The sequence below is a fragment of the Bufo gargarizans genome, chromosome 4 (assembly GCF_014858855.1).
Source record: "Bufo gargarizans isolate SCDJY-AF-19 chromosome 4, ASM1485885v1, whole genome shotgun sequence".
NCBI classification, from domain to species: Eukaryota; Metazoa; Chordata; class Amphibia; order Anura; family Bufonidae; genus Bufo; species Bufo gargarizans.
In genome coordinates, this window is record NC_058083.1 from 70,159,241 (window position 1) to 70,180,898 (window position 21,658).

General features: G+C 48.9%; 1 protein-coding gene across 1 annotated transcript in view; it reads right to left on the reverse strand.

Moving 5' to 3' along the window:
• Positions 1-850: 850 nt before the first annotated feature.
• Positions 851-21,658, reverse strand: part of CPSF3 (cleavage and polyadenylation specific factor 3) — a 40,960-nt gene continuing 20,152 nt past the window's right edge. The window contains exons 7-18 of the mRNA XM_044289825.1: positions 21,297-21,447; positions 20,153-20,328; positions 19,898-20,056; positions 18,789-18,935; positions 18,503-18,655; positions 18,054-18,162; positions 9,347-9,445; positions 7,065-7,159; positions 5,876-5,963; positions 3,848-3,917; positions 3,554-3,650; positions 851-1,138 (exon numbers count right to left, since the gene is read on the reverse strand). Coding sequence (XP_044145760.1) covers positions 1,034-1,138; positions 3,554-3,650; positions 3,848-3,917; positions 5,876-5,963; positions 7,065-7,159; positions 9,347-9,445; positions 18,054-18,162; positions 18,503-18,655; positions 18,789-18,935; positions 19,898-20,056; positions 20,153-20,328; positions 21,297-21,447 — 1,449 coding nt within the window. The 3' untranslated portion in view covers positions 851-1,033. The remainder of the gene's footprint in view (positions 1,139-3,553; positions 3,651-3,847; positions 3,918-5,875; positions 5,964-7,064; positions 7,160-9,346; positions 9,446-18,053; positions 18,163-18,502; positions 18,656-18,788; positions 18,936-19,897; positions 20,057-20,152; positions 20,329-21,296; positions 21,448-21,658) is intronic.

The following is a 21,658-nucleotide window of genomic DNA, read 5'->3' on the forward strand; positions in this document are numbered from 1 at the left end:
GTCCGTTTTCTATTGTGTCAGTGAAAACAGATCCGTCCCCATGGACTTACATTGTGTGCCAGGACGGATACGTTTGGCTCAGTTTCGTCAGATGGACAACAAAACACTTCAAGCAGCGTTTTGGTGTCCGCCTCCGGAGCGGAATGGAGGCATACTGATGCATTCTGAGCGGATCCTTATTCATTCAGAATGCATTAAAGGGTTTCTACCACTTTGATTTCACATAATTAGGTGTCAGACACTAGCGATCCGCTAGTGTCTGCTCTGCCAAACTATCCTGCTATAATAGCTTTTGGGGCAGCCGTTTACCTAAAAAAAGAACTTATATTGATATGTTAATGACCCTCTAGGTGCTATGGGGGTGTCATTAGCACCTAGAGGATCGGTCTACCTTCTCAAGATGCCGCCGCCCAGCGCCTCCCTCCAGCCCACCCATCTGCTTCAGAATGCGATCAAACGGACGACTTCACGCGCATGCGCAGTGAATGTCCGACCGCTTCCCTGCTCAGACATCTCCACTGCGCCTGCGCCGATGGAGCACTATGACGTCATCGGCGCAGGCGCAGTGGAGATGTCTGAGCAGGGAAGCGGTCGGACATTCACTGCGCATGCACCGAATACAGCCGCGCACGGCGCATGCGCGTGCTGGAGGGACGCGCTGGGCGGCGGCATCTTGAGAAGGTAGACCGATCCTCTAGGTGCTAATGACGCCCCCATAGCACCTAGAGGATCACACACACACGCTGGGGATTATATATAATTTACACACACACACACACACACACACACACACACACACACACACACCTCTTTCTGGAGATCTGAAATGGAATACAAGGCACACAAGTCATTACCTATAAAATATTTAATGTTGCTTCTTATTCACAGCTCCGGTATCAGTCATTACAACTCATTATTTACAGCCTGGAAACCACTAGGGGCGATTTGGGCAGATCCAGCAATGGTTAGGCTCATTCACATACGAGCCATAGGTGCATTACTTATTAAAAGGAAACAAAACCCCCCAGACAGGTTAAAGGTTGGCAGGGCCGAGGGCGTCGTACAGTCTCTGAGCTGCCAGCTGCACCAATTCCCGCAGGGATTCATCTTCATCCAACCCTTCCTCACATTCCACGGTCTAAGGGGTAAAATAAGGGAGATGAGTAAAAGGAAAACCACATGAATTCTGTGAAGAACAAGCATCATGCAATCTGTCAAATTCAAAAAGCCTTTCCCGATAGGACCCCTGTATGAGCCATTATGGCGGCCATATTAATTGTGATGCAGCTTTTCCAGGGACGGATATACAGACGTGGACAAAATTGTTGGTACCCTTTGGTCAATGAAAGAAAAAGTCACAATGGTCACAGAAATAACTTTAATCTGACAAAAGTAATAATAAATTAAAATTCTATAAATGTTAACCAATGAAAGTCAGACATTGTTTTTCAACCATGCTTCAACAGAATTATGTAAAAAAATAAACTCATGAAACAGGCATGGACAAAAATGATGGTACCCCTAGAAAACACAGAACATAATGTGACCAAAGGGACATGTTAATTCAAGGTGTGTCCACTAATTAGCATCACAGGTGTCTACAACCTTGTAATCAGCCATTGGGCCTATATATATGGCTCCAGGTAATCACTGTGTTGTTTGGTGATATGGTGTGTACCACACTCGACATGGACCAGAGGAAGCAAAGGAAAGAGCTGTCTCAAGAGATCAGAAAGAAAATTATAGACAAGCATGTTAAAGGTAAAGGCTATAAGACCATCTCCAAGCAACTAGATGTTCCTGTGAGTACAGTTGCACATATTATTCATAAGTTTAAGATCCATGGGACTGTAGCCAACCTCCCTGGACGTGGCCGCAGGAGGAAAATTGATGACAAATCTAAGAGACGGATAATCCGAATGGTAACAAAAGAGCCTAGAAAGACTTCTAAAGAGATTCAAGGTGAACTTCATGCTCAAGGAACATCAGTGTCAGATCGCACCATCCGTCGTTGTTTGAGCCAAAGTGGACTACATGGGAGACGACCAAGGAGGACACCATTGTTGAAAACGAATCATAAAAAAGCAAGACTGGAATATGCCAAACTACATGTTGACAAGCCACAAAGCTTCTGGGAGAATGTCCTGTGGACAGATGAGACAAAAATCGAAGTTTTTGCCAAGGCACATCAGCTGTATGTTCACAGACGAAAAAATGAAGCATATCAAGAAAAGAACACTGTCCCTACTGTGAAACATGGAGGAGGCTCTGTTATGTTCTGGGGCTGCTTTGCTGCGTCTGGCACAGGGTGTCTTGAATCTGTGCAGGGTACAATGAAATCTCAAGACTATCAAGGAATTCTAGAGAGAAATGTACTAGCCAGTGTCAGAAAGCTTGGTCTCAGTCGCAGGTCATGGGTCTTGCAACAGGACAATGACCCAAAACACACCGCTAAAAACACCCAAGAATGGCTAAGAGGAAAAAATTGGACTATTCTAAAGTGGCCTTCTATGAGCCCTGACCTCAATCCTATTGAGCATCTTTGGAAGGAGCTGAAACATGCAGTCTGGAAAAGGCACCCTTCAAACCGGACACAACTGGAGCAGTTTGCTCATGAGGAGTGGGCCAAAATACCTGCTGAGAGGTGCAGATGTCTCATTGACAGTTACAGGAAGCGTTTGATTGCAGTGATTGCCTCAAAAGGTTGCGCAACAAAATATTAAGTTAGGGGTACCATCATTTTTGTCCATGCCTGTTTCATGAGTTTATTTTTTTACATAATTCTGTTGAAGCATGGTTGAAAAACAATGTCTGACTTTCATTGGTTAACATTTATAGAATTTTAATTTATTATTACTTTTGTCAGATTAAAGTTATTTCTGTGACCATTGTGACTTTTTCTTTCATTGACCAAAGGGTACCAACAATTTTGTCCACGTCTGTAAATAAGGAGCAGACAAATAGGATTTTAAAACAGGAACCAATTGGTAAAGGCGTTGTATCATGTCGCCGTTACTAAGGCAAGATGACAGTCCCGACCACCTCCCGGACGGGAAACTGCAGAACGCTCAGGCGCTCGCCGTATCAGTAGCTCTCATCGCCGTGCATGAGAGCTACGGAAACCATGTAGCACAGCAAGACCTCTCCAACGATGTCTATAGAATTTACAGAAAGTCAAGCAACTAACTTGGCCAATTCTTCCTTGAAGTTTATGGAGCCTCCAAAAATCTGAGAAAGGGAAGCACCATAACCCTGTTCATCCCAGAGGTAAGTAATAAGCCTTGTGGATCTGCCATAAATGATTACAATGGAAGTAACCCTTTAAATCTGTCTCGCTGCTGGAAAGGGCTGAAGGCAGGTTTTGAGGCTCCTGGGCAAACAGGACTAAGGCCAGATTACAGGAAAGGAAATAAAAAAAAAAATATAATATATAATATATACACACACATACACACACATATATACATACATACATACATACATACACTTTATTTTATTACACACAGACTCTTATGTATCCAGATTTGTGCTTCCATTTCTGTAACGGACATACCCGAGTTTCCAAAGACAAGATAGCCGATTTCCCGTCCACAGTGACTGTGACAGTGTTGTCATCGTTACTGGTCACGCACTCCTCGCCAAACATGTCCCTGTAGTGAGAACATTGTGGAAGACATAACCAGGCCTGTTATACACCGTGAAATTCCAATCATCTCTATCCTTCCCAAACGAGCTTCATTTGCTTTGCTATTGCGGTCTGATAATCTGCAGGTTACTGTACTAGTTGAAGCTCCCAGTACAATCTCACTATGGTTCCATTAGGTAAGGCCTGTGCCCCCATACTTACTGAAGCATAATCTCCAGTCTCTTCCTGTACGCCTCCATGTCCACTCCTTTACTGACTCTATGAGTCGCCGCTGGGAAAATACAAAAAATAAATAAAAATAATGAGTCACTGTAAATAGCATGACCTGAATATGTTACTGAGGTGCAACTAAATAAATGGCTCCTAGTACATGCCAGAGACAACAGTTTAGAGTCACTTTAAAGGGGTACTCCCATCTTAGACAATGGGGGCATATGGCTAGGATATGCCCCCATTGTCTGATAGGTGCGGGTCCCACTGTTGAGACCCGCACCTATATCGAGAACAGAGCAGGGAGCGCTGTGGCTGGAGGACCCCAGATTTTCCGGGGTCCATACATCACCAAGCACTAATCCCCGCCTATCCCATAGAAGTAAAATGGGAGAGTGCCGCGCATGCTCCCATTCATTTCTATGGGGCAGACAGCAATAGCCGAGCCAGCGTTCGGCTATTTTCGGCGGCCCCATAGAAATGAATGGAGGGCGGCTGCGCATGCGCTCTCCTTCACTTTCGGGGCTCCGTTCTCGATATAGGTGCGGGACCTGCATCTATAAGACAATGGGGGCATATCCTAGAGCTCTGCCCCCATTGTTTGAGAAGAGAAAACCCCTTTAAGGCTCTATTCACAAGTCCGCAATTCTGTTCCGCATTTTGCGGAACAGAATTGCGGACCCATTAATTTTTATGGGGCCACACGATGTGCTGCCTGGATCCGCACTTGCGGGTCTGCAATTCCGTTCCCCCCAAAAATAGAACATGTCCTATTCTTGTCCGCAATTGAGGACAAGATTAGGTATTTTCTATTATAGTGCCGGCGATGTGCTGTCTGCAAAATGCAGAACTCACATTGCCGGTGTCCGTGTTTTGTGGATCCGCAAAACACATATACGGATGTGTAAATGGACTCTAAAGAGAACCCATTGTCTCTCTACCATGCTGTCCTCACTGATTTCAGTGGGCTAGAATTCAGTACTTGTACAGTACGGACAGGGTGAACCTCACAGCTGTGCGGGGGAAGAGTCCAATGAGACTTGGGGCTTCACCCTCTATCCACCTCCTGCCCATGACTGGCAGGTTGCTTTCATGTTACGCATAGAAATAAACCCGCCAGTCATAGGCAGGAGACGGGGAAAGAATGGGGCCACGAGTAACACAGCCCTGGCGCACACCATGAGGTTCGTCCTGTCAGTGCCCTACAAGTACTGAATACTAGCCCAGAAGTGACATCCCCCTGATTTGAGCAGGTCTGTCACTATACTATGCTGCTCCCAGTGAGGGCATCATAGTAGATGTGACTAGTTCCCTTTAACACAGACACATACAAAGCAGGGAACACCGAAAAAAAAAAAAATATATAGCATCTGATCACCTGTCAGCAGAGTTCCTCTTTATAACTTGAAGCAGATGGTGATTATTGGCAGAGATCTACATACTAATAAAACCTGTCAGCATCTAGAACACAATAATCTGCTAATGCCTAATATCTGACAACAGATTGCAATAGCATCAGATAAGTGCAGACCGTCAGTCCCTTGTACCGTAAACAATTTTTACTTAAACTTTTTTTTTTTTGGTCCCTCTATGGGACTTCAACATGTGAATGCTAACAACATACATGAATATTAATACCACAGACTGCAATATTTCACTAGGCTCCAGGCTGACATCATGAGCGATTTTGCAGCTGGGGAGCCGTTCTGAGGTCTGAAGACCGGCTCAATAGCATCTGCGGGATGAGCTGTCCATGATTGGAGATATCTGGTAGGTGGTCAGCTGCACAACACAGTCATCACCCGCTGGCTATGACGCCAGTTCAGCTCCATCTTTATATTCTGACGGGAATACAGGGGAAGGGAGCGATCACTGGCTGACTGCTCCCTTCCTTATCAGAATCTACAATCTATGAGACTGATAGAGTATCAGTACTAGGAGTATAACTACTACTGCAAGCATGTAATATACGAGATGGGTGTGGTATTAGGTAGAACCATACAATTCTGGCCCTCCTACCTTTCTGTATACGAGGATTTGACTGCAGCTCCAGGACCACTGTGGCCACGGTGTCGGCATACATATCATTGGAGGGATTTGCCACCCACTGGAAGGAAGAAGATGCAATCAGGTTAAACAATCAGATAACCACATAACCCTATAATATCGTTAAGTCCTTTAGGGCAAAGTCATGTTTGGCCTTCAGGACGGCTCAAAACCTCAGACTATTTTAATAGTGATGCCAGCCCTTGAAATCATGGCTCCAAGGCGGTCCCTCCCACTTGATGGAGGCACCAAGGGGGTTATCTCATCACATAGGCACAGTGGCAGTGCTCATCTTAATGTAACTGTATTTCAAGGTGTTTTAACTACCAAAGATTCCTGATGTAGCATTACATCAATGAGACTTTAAAGGGGTTGTCCAGGCTTTTAACATTGATGACCTATCCTCATGATAGGTCATCAATATCAGATCAGCGGGGGTCTGACACCCCCACCGATCAGCTGTATGAGGACAGGGCACGGGCAGGGTGCACGTGCCGTCACTCTTCCAGCTGCTATGTCTATGGCAAAGCAGACTGTGCACACTGTCTGCTCATACAGCTGATCATTCATCTGATATTCGTGACCCATCTTGAGGATAGTTCATAGATATTAAAAGCCCGAATAACCCCTTTAAGATTGCTGAGGCTGAGTGGCCTATCAATGTGGACCTGTGTGGTCCCGTAGTTGTGGGCTGCCTAAGTTGATTGCTATTAGCAAAGCTAGTTAGGCTTAGAGGCCATACGTGGGTTGACATTGTAGTGACATTTCATGAAGGTCAAAAAGGGTAAGCCAGCACTCCCCATATTATCTCTCGTGCAAGGGCCCGATCCATTCCATAGTATAATCCAGGAAAACAACGAAACAGCGACATTTCATGCATGTCCGTAAAGAGCCACTGGATGGTGCAGCCAGGTGACCATACATTACTATGGCAAAATTTAAATGGGAACAGAAAAACAGACTAGTTCACAAGAATGTTTTTTTTCCTACAAATCCTTGTGTTTTAGTACTGCCTACAAAATCTTTCACAATTTGCGCACCACCGTTAAGAGTCTACGCTACTTCACCCTTTCTGAACATAAAAACTTTTCTACTGAAAATGAACAAAACGACCCTGAATAGTTTCAGTTAAGAGGAAAACGTATAAGAAAACTCTGCTCACCTCCAATATGACCATTCCTTGCTCCTTTACCACTGTGATTGCCTTGAAGACCCTCACACAGTCCTTTTCATTCACTTCAATTTCTTCCACTTCTCCTGAAAGAGTGAAAACACCAGGAAAGCATTATCATGTGTGGCTACAACGGCTTGATTTTCATAGTAGAGTATCCTGCTCCAGATATTCTTCAGAATAAGTTTGCGTCTGTAATTTTAAGCCAAAACCAGGAGCCGGTCAAAAAATACTGACCAAAACAGGTAAGTGTAAAAGTGGACTGACTAATATTTGGATTACCCCCTTTGCATCTTGTGACACACATGTACTGGATCTGTGCATGGGGAGTGTATGAAGAAGTCTCAGGAGCCAAGCTCTCTCCATGCATGGAGCGTGGCCACTGTGTTAGGCCTCATGCACACAACCATTTTTTTTTTAGGTCCGCAAAAACGGGTTCCGTAGTTCCGTGATCCGTGTCCGTTTTTTATTCCGTGGGTCTTCCTTGATTTTTGGAGGATTCACGGACATGAAGGAAAAAGTCGTTTTGGTGTCTGCCTGGCCGTGCGGAGCCAAACGGATCCGTCCTGACTTACAATGCAAGTCAATGGTGACGGATCAGTTTGACGTTGACACAATATGGTGCAATTGCAAACGGATCCGTCCCCCATTGACTCAATGTAAAGTCAGGAGTCCCTATTAATATACCATAGGTTCGGAGTGTTCTCCAATCCGATGGTATATTTTAACTTGAAGCATCCCCATCACCATGGGAACGCCTCTATGTTAGAATATACCATCGGATTTGAGTTAGATCGTCAAAACTCAGATCCGACAGTATATTCTAACAGAGGCGTTCCCATAGTGATGGGGATGCCTCAAGTTAGAATATTCTAAGAACTGTGTACATGACTGCCCCCTGCTGCCTGGCAGCACCCGATCTCTTACAGGGGGCTGTGATCCGCACAATTAACCCCTCAGGTGCGGATCATAGACCCCTGTACGAGATCAGGTGCTGCCAGGCAGCAGGGGGCAGACCCGCCTTTCTCCCCTGAATTTAACTCCTTGGTGGCCAGTGCGGCCTCCCCCCCTAATTAAAATCCCCACCCACCCCCCCATCATTGGTGGCAGCGGAGAGTTCCGATCGGCGTCCCAGTTTAATCGCTGGGGCTCCGATCGGTTACCATGGAAACCAGGACACTACTGCAGTCCCGGATGCCATGGTTACTTAGCAATTTTAGAAGCATTATACTTACCTGCGCTGTCTGTGACCGGCCGGGCGCTCCTCCTACTGCTAAATGACAGGTCTGAGCGGCACATTGCCTATAGCCACCAATTAGTTAAATACAGGGGAGGGAGGGGGCAGCACTGGCCACCAATGAGTTAAATACAGGGGAGGGAGGGAGGCGGGCCGCACTGGCCACCAATGAGTTAAATACAGGGGAGGGAGGGGGGCCACACTGGCCACCAATGAGTTAAATACAGGGGAGGGAGGCCGCACTGGCCACCAATTAGTTAAATACAGGGGAGGGAGGCCGCACTGGCCACCATTGAGTGAAATACAGAGGAGGGAGGCCGCACTGGCCACCAATGAATGTAATACAGGGGAGGGAGGGGGTCTGCCCCCTTGTGCCTGGAAGCACCTGATCTCTTACAGGGGGGGGGGCTATGATTCGCACAATTAACCCCTCAGGTGCGGCACCTGAGGGGTTAATTGTGCGGATCACAGCCCCCTGTAAGAGATCGGGTGCTGCCAGGCAGCAGTCATGTACACAGTTCGTAGTATATTCTAACTTGAAGCATCCCCATCACTATGGGAACGCCTCTGTGTTAGAATATACTGTCGGATCTGAGTTTTGACGAAGTGAAAACTCAGCTCTGAAAAAGCTTTTATGCAGAAGGATATTCGGATCCGTCTGTATGAAAGTAGCCTACGGCCACGGACGTCAATCTTGTGTGCATCCGTGTTTTTTCACGGACCCATTGACTTGAATGGGTCTGTGAACCGTTGTCCGTCAAAAGAGGAGGAGGGAGGGAGGAGGTCCTTATTGTCCGCATTACGGACAAGGATAGTAATGTTCTATTAGGGGCCAGCCGCTTCGTTCCGCAAAATATGGAACATGGTCGTCGTCCGTATTTTTTGCGGATCCGTTTTTTGGTGGACCGCAAAATACATACGGTCATGTGCATGAGGCCTTAAATAAATAAAAAAAATACGAATAAACTTGGACTGCTAAACATTCCTACAGCCAAAGCTTTCCAGCACTATAAGTGATTACGGATGAGTCACCAACCTGTGAGCTGCTGTAACTGGTAAGATAACAGGTTGAAAGGGCCTGTGTAAGGAATCGCCTGTGTCTGTGTCACTGTGCTCATCGCCAGATCAGTGTAATCTAAGAGAAAGCAGAGCGTGAAAATAAGTTATTATAACACTTAGAACAGTTTGGGGTGGATATCGGAGGATTATTGAGACAAGCAATTGTAGCTGTCAAACATCAGTCGTGAAACATCAGGTCTGTACAGGTTTTTAATCCTGGGTTCACATTACTCCCCCCCCCTATGTTTAACATACGTGTTGGGAAAAAACAAAGGATGCAAAAAACACAGTACACTATACTTTTCCATCCCGTATCGATTAAAAAAAAATATGCATAAAATAATGTATACTTTTTTTGTACAATGGAACTCTATGGTGATGTATGCCACCTAGTATGACATACGTTTCTTCGCCCAGCTGAGAATCAGCGCGGTCTCCACCACGACTGCCGGGCGCCACCCTGGTGATTGATGTACGCCACCGCCGTGGAGTTGTCAGACTGAACCCGCATCGGACAACCCCTAAGATGGTCGGTCCAATCTCGCAGAGAGCCGAATCGCCCTCAACTTCAGAACAATGATTGGAAGGGAGCGCTACTCGCGTGACTATACTCCTTGAACAGAGATATTTTCCCAAACTCCTGGTGGTTGGGGAAACATGTGCGAGTGACGGGACCTTCTAAAAGAAAAACCCAAGCAGGCAGATTACGTGCGGGATCCTCAACGTGCAACATCTCAATAACCGCTGTAATTAGATTTTCCACCATGGAGGACAGTTTGGACAACTGACCCTCCGGCGAGACAACATCCTCATCTGACTCTCTCCTCAGAACATGCCTCTTCAACTGAGGACTCGTCGGAGTGAACCTCTCTAGTAGGAGGAGAGGCCGAGGAAACGGGAGACACAGACACCCTTTTTTGGGGGGGATGTTCTGGCCCGTTTTGTGGGAGGACCGCGATGGGCACGCGCCCCATAATCCCCACAGTCGGACCAGTCAGAGGACTGCCTTGCCGACAAACGCCCCAATATTTCCACAATGGGCCTGTTGGTATTGGAGACATCCTGTACGGGCCCATTCCGGTTTTTCCGTAGCTTGGACAGCAGGGACCATCGGGGGAGTCTGACTGAGGGGATGGAAATTTTGCGCGACAACACACAAGCAAAATGAAGCACCAAAGAGACCATCTGCTTTGGGACCTGGGGCCAGACATAATGACACCCCTGGCACCCCAATGAGGATAAGGGGAAGGCAAGGCCCTGTAAGAAGGAGGACACGCCGGTGTGTGGCCACACAGCAGGAGCAGCCCCCTGTGCCCTGCACGCTGGCCCTGGAAGACGGACGCCCCCGATGCCATTTAAACAATTAAAGGGCTCTCATTGCCAAATAACATGCAGGGAGGAGAGGGTACTGGCAGGAGGGGCACTATGACTATGGGGCAGTCTCCAAAACAAAATTACATATTTCTTTTTATATGCTCACCTGTCTGGCGTCTTCTGCCCCCCTGGCTCCAGCCGGATCACCACCTTCAGTGTGCCCCTTGGTGAGGGACACTACACCGGAAACAGAGGGGACTTGCGGTGTGCGGCCGTGGTGATGCGAATGCTGGCGGGATGCAGAGGTTTTTACAGGAACCTCTGGTCCTCCTTTTCTTCTGGAGCACAGGAAGGAGCAGGGGGTTTTGGTGACCCCCTGGTCTGCCGTCTCCTGGTTGGGAGTGCAGGCAGTTTTACGGACAAAAAAACAGCAGACCTGCAACGCAGGGAGGTCTGCCTCCTATAGACACTAAGCTAAAACTGATTTAGCTTGGTCCCTGTAGGAAGGGAATAGCTGAAGAGGGAGGAGCTCACATTTTGTGTGCTTAGTGTCCACCTCCTAACAGCAACAGCTATACCCATGGTCAAAGCCTGTGTCCCCCAATGAGACGGATGAGAAAACTGGCCCATTAGTACCGGTGAGGTCACCAGGCTCAATGCTAGGTGGAAGCCTCCGCTTTGGAGAGCAGAGTACGTCACCGGATCGCCCAAAAAAGCCTTTGCCCTGCGTGATTCAGCACAGGGCAAAAACGAGATTTTTGTATAACTTACCAGTAAAATCTCTTTCTCGCTCTTTCCTTGGGGGACACAGAAGACCTTGGGTATAGCTCATCTCCATAGGAGGCGTGACACTAAGTGAAAACTGTTAAGCCCCTCCTCCACAGCTATACCCTCAGCCTGGAGAGAGAGACTGCCAGTTGCGTGTCCAAGCAGTGAGAAAAGGCAAAGCCCAACAAGGAACCAACAAGCCAACTACCCAACGGGTAACAAAAAACTCGGAAACTGTACAGAGAAAAACAATGAATGGGTGGGCGCTGTGTCCCCCAAGGAAAGAGCGAGAAAGAGATTTTACTGGTAAGTTATACAAAAATCTCGTTTTCTCGCCCAGTTTCCTTGGGGGACACAGAAGACCTTGGGACGTTCAAAAGCAGTCCAAAAGGGGGAGGGACCACAGCACCAAGGTGAAGCACCCGAAAGGCATCAATGAACCGCCGCCCGCAAACCCAGGCGGGGCAGGCAGCATCTGCCAAAGTCAGAGTATGCACCCTGTAGAACTTGTCAAGGCGTGCAAGGTAGACCTGTGGCCGCCTTGCCCAAATGCATGGCCGAAGCCCAATGCCTCCGGCCCAGGAGGCACCGACCGCTCTGGTGAAATGAACGGTGACACCAAGACAGAATCCTGCCCTAGGTGCGGAAACCTCAGCAATAGCCAATCTGAGCAAGCGGAGGACAACCACCCTGGAGTCCGTCAACCCTATGCACAGACCTCCTGGAAACCCAAGAGGCCGAACATCTACAAGAGTCGGAGATCTCCAAGTAAAAAAAAAAAAAAAACGGCAAGGCCCAAACAACGTCCAAATAGGTGAGGTGTTGAAGCGAAAGGCAAACACCACCTTCAGAAGGAAGGAAGGAAGGAAGGAACGAAGAAAAACGGGATGTAGAACAGCCCTGTCCTGGAAAAGACAGAAGGCTCGTAACAAAAAAAGGGCCATTCCGGCACCCGTCAGAGACACGACTGATACAGAACACAACCGTACCGGACAGAAGGGGTAGAGAGAACCTCTGTAACGGCCCCAAGGACAAGATTGGAGCGCCGAGATCTCAGTATATAGTCCCAGGGCGGTACCGAAGGACAGTACAGAGGAACCAAAGAGCCACTCCGAGGAAGAAGGTCTTGGCAGGCCCAGAGGGCCGGGAACGCTGGAAGAGGAAGAACAGCGCCGACACTTGACACCCCAAGTAAACGACAGAACCATGGGGAGAGAAATTCAGAGTGGGGAATGCACAGCTTCCCACTGAACCCCATACAAAAAACCCTAAGCCTTACGACAGATCCTGGACGAAACATAGCCAGGAGTGGACAGTAGCGAACCCGCTGGAGTCGCCTGGCAAGCGGGCGAAAACCCAATGTGATCAGGCGCAGACCAGTAACACGGGCAGAAGGGTCGACAAAAATAGCCCCGTCGGCCCTCGAACAACGTTGTCCCGTATCCACCCGAGTGGGGGAGCAGAGGACAGATGGAAAGAACCCAAAGGATCCGCCAGATACCAGGAGAAGACAGGCAAAAGTCCATGCTGATGTAACCACGTTGTACAGCCCCGGTGTGGGAGATCAAAGGACAATCTGGATCGAAAAAGGTAGTCCCCCCAAGTTATCAAGAAGGCAAGTCTACAGCAGGACCATGCAATCTGCACTCAGCGGGAGGACAGCACGCGGTAGACTCGGTAAATAGGCACACAGCTAATACAGCCAGTGTGAACCAGGGAGACAGCACGAGGCCAAAAGGAACACCGGAACCATCCACATGAACAACCATGCTCTCCCCAGAGGGGAGGACAGTGAAAGAACAGCCTCTGAAGTCCGGCGGGAAGCCACATCGGAGTGATCCGTACCGAGCGGGAGCCAAACAAAGCCGGCGAGATAAGGCAGTGGAGACAGAGGCCGGCATAACACCCTCCAACCGAAAGGAGGAGGGGTGGGCAACAGGGAAGCCATAGGCCAGCTGAAAAGCAGAACCCGCTACACTGAGAGACGCCCGGTCCACCGCCTCGCAGAAGGCGAATACCTTGGAGAACCCAGGGCGGAGGTCCTCCGGACCTGGGTAATCGAGCACCCAAGAGAAGTTGGGTGACCTTCCAGAGAATAGCAGCCCGAACCTGGCAGCAGATCAGACAGAAGCGCAGAGGCGCCAAGAGGAAGGACTCATACCACACTGCATCCGAAGAGGAGGAAATTGCAGCAGGCAAGGGAATCGCAGTCCTGCACGAGCCAACGAAGAATTCGAGAGGCGCTGCAGACAACAGCACTCTCGAGCATGTGACCACTAGCGCAGGGGAACAATGCCGCGGGAGGACGAATGGGTACGTATCTAGAGACCACGAACACACCCCGGGCGGAAGGGCCACGAAAGGAATGAGTACCACCCAGCTAGGTGCAGTAGCGAACAAGTAGAGCCCGTCTACTTATAAAAAGGTATATACCTTGAATACATTGGGCATTCATCTGCTGTTTGTTGGACACCACCTCAGGCCCACACAGTTGGACCGAATGAGCTCTTTAGAGAATAGTGCAAGGCTTGCTGGAAGCACCATATCCCAAGAGAAAAAAGTACATCTCAGGATAAAGGGGGGCATACGGACGAGTAGCCCCGTAAGCAGTGAGAAGGCCAACCCACCTATGGGAGGAGAAGGCATACACAGCCCAAACAACGGATAGAGCGCACAAGAAAGTCCGCCCACTGCAAAAAATAGTCACTCAGCGAAGAATCAGCCAGAGTCCAACCGTAACAATGGAAGTGCAAAGTGCAACCCGAAAGGTAGTCATGCACAAGACTAGTACGGCATGCGATGGAACGCAAACAGTCCGCCCAGAAAGGGGGGAAAATGTACCTGGCAACCACTGCAGAGGCCTGCCCAAAAAAAAAAAAAAAAAAAAAAAAAGGGGATGCCAAGGCCAGTACCTACTCCGGAAAGGTAGGGCATACCATACTCCGCCCAGAAGGGGGCCATGCCCATGGCCGCACATATCCAGCAGAACGCAGGAAGGTCCACTTTAGTGAAAGGGGGCATGCACAGGTTATTCTATCATTAAGTGATTGTGCAAAAATCCACCCAACACCGAAAGTCGTGAGAGTGCACCACTCCGCCAATGAAGGGGGACGTGTACCAGTCCAGCACAGCATAAACAAGGACAGCCGTGGATCGTGTGAGCGTGCAAAATGCCGCCCATGGAATAATGGGGGGTCATGCACAAGACCAGCACCGTATCCAATGGAAGTGCCAGCATTCCACCCAAGTTAGAGGGCATGCTCATGACCGGCAATGCATCCAGTGAGTGCAGTATTCCGCCCAGAAATGGGGGTCATGCACATGGCCAGCCACGCATCCAGTGAGAGCGCCGCCATGGATGAGAGTGCACGTATGTCGCCTGAGGAAAGGAGACATGTCCATGGCCGGCAGCGAATCCAGTGAGAGTGCGGCACACCGCCCACGGAAGGGGGGGGGTGGTCATGCAGATGGCCTGCAACGGATCCAGTGAGAGTGCAGTGTACCTATGAAAGGGGTTCTCGCACACGGCCGGCACCGTATCCGGTGAAAGTGCAGTATTCCGCCTAAGGAAGGTTTCATGCACATGGCCGGCAGCGAATCCAGTGTTCCGCCTATGGAAGGGGAACGTGCACATGGCCGGCACCGTAACCGGGGAAAGTGCAGTATACCTCCTTATCCGGGGAGAGTGCAGTATACCTCTCATGGAAGGGGTTCATGCACATGGCCAGCACCGTATCCGGTAAGAGTGCAATATTCCACCTATGGAAGGGTTCATGCACATAGCCGGCAGCGAATCCAGTGAGTGCAGCGTCCCGCCTGTGGAAGGGGGTCGTGCATATGGCCAACACAGCATCCGGCGAGAGTGCAGCAGTCCGCCTAGAAAAGGGGGATCATGCACGAGGCCAGGCCGCAGCCAGGGAGAGTGCAGTATTCCGCCTAGGAAGGAGGGTCATGCACCTGCAGCCACCAGAACTGGAGTGGGTGACGAAGTCTGGTCAGAAAAAAATCTGCATGCACTTGGCCAGCGCCGAATCCCGGGAGAGGGCAAGAAAAAACGCCTGGGAGGCGCCGCGGCCGGGGAACACGACACACCGCCTAAGAGAGGGGGGCATGCATACAGACAGCAGTACTGAATGATGAGGCTGCCGCGTCCTGCGCAGCCCACAAGTCCAGTTATTTAAAACAAAATAATAGTATTCTTTTTTTTTTTTTTATTATTATTTTTATTATCATTATTATTTATTTATTAATATTACAGCCTCCCTGAGGCAGAAGGGGGGCCACCATACAGGGGCACAGGCCCTCAGGAGCCGGCCAGTACCCAAAGGGTTAACAGGCATCTGGCCTGGGGGCGGCGCAGCGAACCCCTGGGGGTGGGGGAACCTCCAGGCGGGAAGAATCCGCGCCTGGAGAGTTCCCGCCCCCCCCCCAGAGGCCAGAATGTTGCGGCCTAGTAGGCCGTGAAGCCGGGGCCTAAATTTTAGCGTCGCCCGGCTGACCGGGGCCGCAAGTATTTAAAGTATCGGCCGGGCCTAAGCCGGCCGCGGGAGCCCCCGTACCGGTCGCGGGTGCCCAACCCGAGCGCCGGAAGTGCGCAGCAGGCCGCGAAGCCTGAACAAACTATGCAGCGCCCCGGCCGGCCGGAATGCACCGATGGCCGGCCGGGACCTGTTGGAACACAGCGCTATCCAATGCCGGCTGCGGGAGCCCACCCGGCAGCCGGGAGAATCAGGGACCCGAGAGGAGCGTGGAGGTGCGGCCCAGTAGGCCGCGATGTCTGGGCCCAAAGTTGCGGCGTCCGGCCAACCGGACGGATGGTCGGCCGGCCTAGTTAGAGCATAGTGCGCACATGCAATGCAGACCGCGGGTGCCCACCCCGCGGCCCGGAAGAGTCAGGGGCCCGAGGAAGGAGCACCGGATGGTGCGGGCCAGCAGGCCGCGAAGCCTGGACTAAATTTTGGCGGCGCCCAGGATTACCCATGCCGTCAGGAGCGGCAGCAGGTCCTGAGCAGCGCACCGGTAAGCGCCCCCTCTTTGCGCGCGTCCTGCACCAGCGGTATGATCTATGGCGGGGAAGAGAGGAGCAGATTGCCGCCTTGCGGCACCCCAGGGACCACCCTAGGTCCAGCAGGGCCACCCTATAGCCACTCTGCTATAAGAGACAAACATTTTAAATCTGTCTTTGGTAAAGCAATGGGTAATGCCTAAACCTTGCACCTCTCCGCTCTCGGATAGGCTACCAGTATGGGGGTCAGTCACGCAGGAGACCGGGGAGGGAGGGGACGTAGGGCTGGAGAAGCCACTCTCTCACCACAGATGTCTTCACCCTCGGTCCGTTCCAGCAGGGTCGCCCCTTCAGCTACTGGCACCGTAGTGGCAGGACGCTGGAAGAGGGGCTTGGCGTGCGGGCGACCCTTGCGCTGGCGGGATGCAGGGGAGCTGGGCTGCCCTGGTCCACCTTGCCTTCTGTGGGGGAGGCAGCAGTGCGGATGACCGGCACTGGCGCAGCTCAACCCCGGGAGAAACAGAGAGGTCTAGTGCGTCTCTGTTGTCCCGTATTCTGGAACAAAAAGAAAAGAAAAAGTAAAAATCAAAAATTTTAAAACAACAAAGGAGAAAACAGCCCTGCAGTAGCAGGGAGTGTCTTGCCTCCTTGGACACTAAGCAAAAACTGGCAGTCTCTCTCTCCAGGCTGAGGGTATAGCTGTGGAGGAGGGGCTTAACAGTTTTCACTTAGTGTCACGCCTCCTATGGAGATGAGCTATACCCAAGGTCTTCTGTGTCCCCCAAGGAAACTGGGCGAGAAAGAGAGCTTTGGAGCTTGAAGCTGTCTGGGTGAAAATGTGGATATGTCAAGGTTCAGCTCTGAACCCAGACAGCTCCTTTAACTTAAACTTTTTTATACATTAAGCGCAAGACAAAAACTTGATGCCACCCCGATCTAAGAATTCCTATTCACTGATGTGGGAAAAAAAAATAAAAAATAATAAAAGTGAGAAATTAAAATATAAAGTATAACAAAAAGTATAACCCTGTACCATACAACGAAGAAACTTTATTTCCATACAATCCTTTTAATATTTGATATCTGATGCAGTGTACTTTGGCTCAAAGAAATAAGCCAGGATAAGACTACTTTCATATCTGTGTTGTTAATTCCGGTTTTGAGATCCAGAAGAGGAACTGAAAACCGGAATTAAACGGATCTGTGACATTTAAAGGGAACCTGTCACCAGGATTTGTGTATAGAGCCGAGGACATGGGTTGCTAGATGGCCGCTAGCACATCCACCTGAGATGAGTCCTGTGCCTGATTGGGGATGTGCTAGCGGCCATCTAGCAACCCATGTCCTCAGCTCTATGCACAAAATCCCAGTGACAGGTTCCCTTTAAGGCATTTGTTTCAGACGGATCATGTTGCATTAAACTTAACAAACTGGATCCGGTATGAAAATCATTGCAATTCAATGGAGGCCAGATCCATTTTTTCCACAAAAAAAAAAAAAAAAAAAAAAACACGATCCGGCATAAAAACAAATTAAATAATCGACAAAACGGTACGTTTTGTACCCATTCATTGTCAAATATATACTGTGAACTTACTGGAGAGGTCACCTGGAGAAAGGATATGATAGTTGAAGTTTCTTTTTACCAGGATTCCCGAGATTCTTTGACCTTGTCCCGGCTTCTTATCAGCAAGCAAACCCATTACCTATGATAAAGTAGATTCTGAATTGCAACAGAGTATAACACCTTCAGAAAACCAGACAGGGGCCGCCCATAGACTGGGGCCGACAAGGTAAAACTGGTATAATGGCAGGGGCGTAGCTATAGGGCGTGCAGAGGTAGCAGTCGCTACCGGGCCCAGGAGCCTGAGGGGGCCCAAAGACCCTTGTGCCACACAAGAAGACACCAGTATTATACAGAAGTGCATGCGTTTCAATGTTTGCCTCAGGTAGCATGTAGGCAATGTGCTTCCCTGCCCCTGCAAACAAATCACTGAGGGAAGGGGGGCCACCAAGCTGAGAGGCTTCTTACATCTGACCTCTTACCTTGGCCAGTTTTTCTCCTCGGAAGTTTAGGGTAACAGCTTCAGTGTTCCTGGGGTTGTGAACCTCAATATCGACCTCATCGTTGTCTTCATATTCACGGATGAGAGCAGCTTTAAGACGCGCCATTTCATTCTGCTCACCGTGCACCAGTATCTGTATATGAATTCAGTTACGTGTCATCCATGAAACACCAGGAAGGCAGGAGAACTCTGTTCCATTCATAGATTTCCCAAGAATACTAATAAATAGTACATAAAAGATTCTTATAACCATCTGAAGGACTCACCACATGAGGGGGCTTTAGTGCACGGATAAATTCACTGGTTTGCTGGTAATCTGTGTGTGCAGAGAAAGAAATGTAATCCACAGACATCTTCAGAGGCAGCTTCTGGCCAGACATGGTGGTGATCTCCTCAGGCTCCGACATAATGTGCTGGGGAGAGAAGTTGTTGTTTGGTAACTGGGAATTGGGCCGTAAGTCTTACAAAAGGATGTAACTTAGTTTTCTTCTACCACTTCCAGGTGGAATAATGTGAATAAAGCCAACACGTCCACCAAGCTGGAGACAGCAATGTTAGATACTACAAAAGTAATAACATATCGTATTCTAAAATGGGAGAAACTTGCTCCATGAAAGTATATAATTCTGGAGTAATAACACTGCATAAAGCAAAATAAGTCATCCTATTATACCAGGCATCCTCAAACTGCGGCCCTCCAGCTGTTGTAAAACTACAACTCCCACAATGCCCTGCTGAGGACCGATACCTGTGCGCTGTTCGGGCATGCTGGGAGTTGTAGTTTTGCAACAGCTGGAGGGCCGCAGTTTGAGGATGCCTGTATTATACCCTGCCTCTGGCAGGAGCTTATAGGTGTACAAAGATGTCAGACGTAGGGTGTCACACATTGTGTCAAACCCCTTAGTCACTAGGTATTGCAGCAACATCTCCACTAGGTCTCTGACACTATTTCTCACATGGGATCTCCCTTTTCTACATACAGATATGCTGCTGATCCTCATGGGACCAGCATCTGAAACTGCCAGCAAATATGTGATATCACTGGGGAAAGTTCTTGGCAGCCACAGATTTCCAATATGGTACGACAAACCATCTACTAAAAAAAAAAAAAAAAAAAAAGGACAACCATGTAATGCATATATCTGAGTCTTCTAGAGTGTAAAATCTTTTCAACGGCTATGTTCTGGCCAAGTGGGATCCAGAGCGGGGAACCACTCCGCAGAGATGTGGAAAAGGACAATGTTCTGAGGAACAACAAATACAGGTCTCATAACTGCAGCTATAAAGTTCTGCAGGCACATACCTGATAACATCAGGCTCCAATGGTTTATGATGAAAGCTGCCCAGGTGTAAAGTACTCACAGACCTCACTTACCTTTGCTAGCGTTCCCTCCACACAGTACCCAGCGATGATCACACCGTTTCTTTTATCGGTACACCAGCTCTCAAACAGCTCTCTAGATAAACCGCTCTGCATCATACCCGGAGAGGCCATCACTACACTGGGACCTATGTCGTCAAAGTGATCCATGCTCTGAAATTGGAAGATGTAAAGTTTCCCTCTTGTAAACACATAGCAAATGCATTTATAGAAAGCCCAGAGATTGCAGCACACAATATGCAGTCAGACCTTCAGGTTGCTGATGTGCTTGAAGACAAACGGGTTATTGATGTTGATTTGCTTGCGGATCTTGTCGTTCATAGCGTTGACATAAGTCTGGTACACGGCCATACACTTCTTAGCCAGCGACGAGGCGTAGTATATGGGGATGTCGTGTAGCTCCGGGTGGTTCTGCCAGTATTCATCTGCAAGGAGGATTACAGACCATACATTATAGCTGATCTTAAGATCACCGTACAGATTGGCTAAGGATCGTCATTGCACTTTTGTAGTCGGGGACAAGACTGTGCTAGAAGTTGCAGGTTGTGCTGATGCAATACGAGCATAGTAGAAGACTGGCTAGAGGGATTTTGCTCCCTGCCGTTTGTTAAAGGCAGACATCATGTGGGTAGTGAAGACCAATACTATCCTGTATTAAAAGGGTTGTCTAATCTTGACATTTATGCATATCAAACGGATATACCAGGGATGCTCAACCTGCTGCCCTCCAGCTGTTTTAAAAAAACACAACTCCCAGCATGCCTGCACAACCTACAGCTATTATTTGTAGTTTTGCAACAGCTGGAGGGCCGCAGGTTGAGCATCCCTGAGTTATACCACACATGTCTGACAGATGCAGGTCCTATCTATGGGACCTGCTCATATGGCAAGAATGAGGCCCCAAGGTGAATGAAGACCAAGCAGTGCATGCACACCCACCTCCCCATTCATTCACTGTGGGACGGGCCCATAGACCTGTTAAGTGCATCTATTAGATATGTATGACCTATTCAACCCATATGCCATTAATGTCCAGATGGAAATACCCCTTTAAAGTGAACTGATGACCTATCCTCTTCCATAGCCTTCTCCCTGCTCACCAAGGACAGCACTATATAAAGCCAATGTGGTTGGTATCGCAGCTCGGCCCCCTTCACTTCAATGGAGCGAAGCTGCACCTAGGCCAGGTGAACGATGAACCTGACGTCACATGGCCTAGGGAATGCTCAGAGAAGGCTGTGGCGCCTTCTCAAACAGCTGATGCACGGGGATCATGGGTGTCAGATTCCAACTGATCAGATACTGATGACCTACTTGGAAGATAGGCCATCAGTTTTAAAATCTCAGAAAACCTTTTTAAAGATGCTATGGGAAGATAATCAAAACCATTCACCTAAGATTAACAGAAGTTCTTGAGCTCGTCCAAGAGCAAACACCGGGATGAGTCCTCTTCCTCCCCGGTTCACGATGTCATGTACTGTGTTACAGAATCTGGCCTCCCTCTCCTCCCGCTTCTCATGTATATGTGTGCCATAGGTTGACTCCTACAATGGATGGAAACAGGTTGTTTGTACAGACATAACTAGGACTAAACGCATAATGACCTCCTTTCCCAAGACACTGTCTAGCCCATTTCTCCAAACCAGCAGTATATTTCAGCCAGTTGTAGAGGTTTAAGGCTCACCTAGCCTTCCTTCGGTGCACCTACATGTATATAGGAGAAAACTGGTAACACAGCAATTCCATCACAAGGTT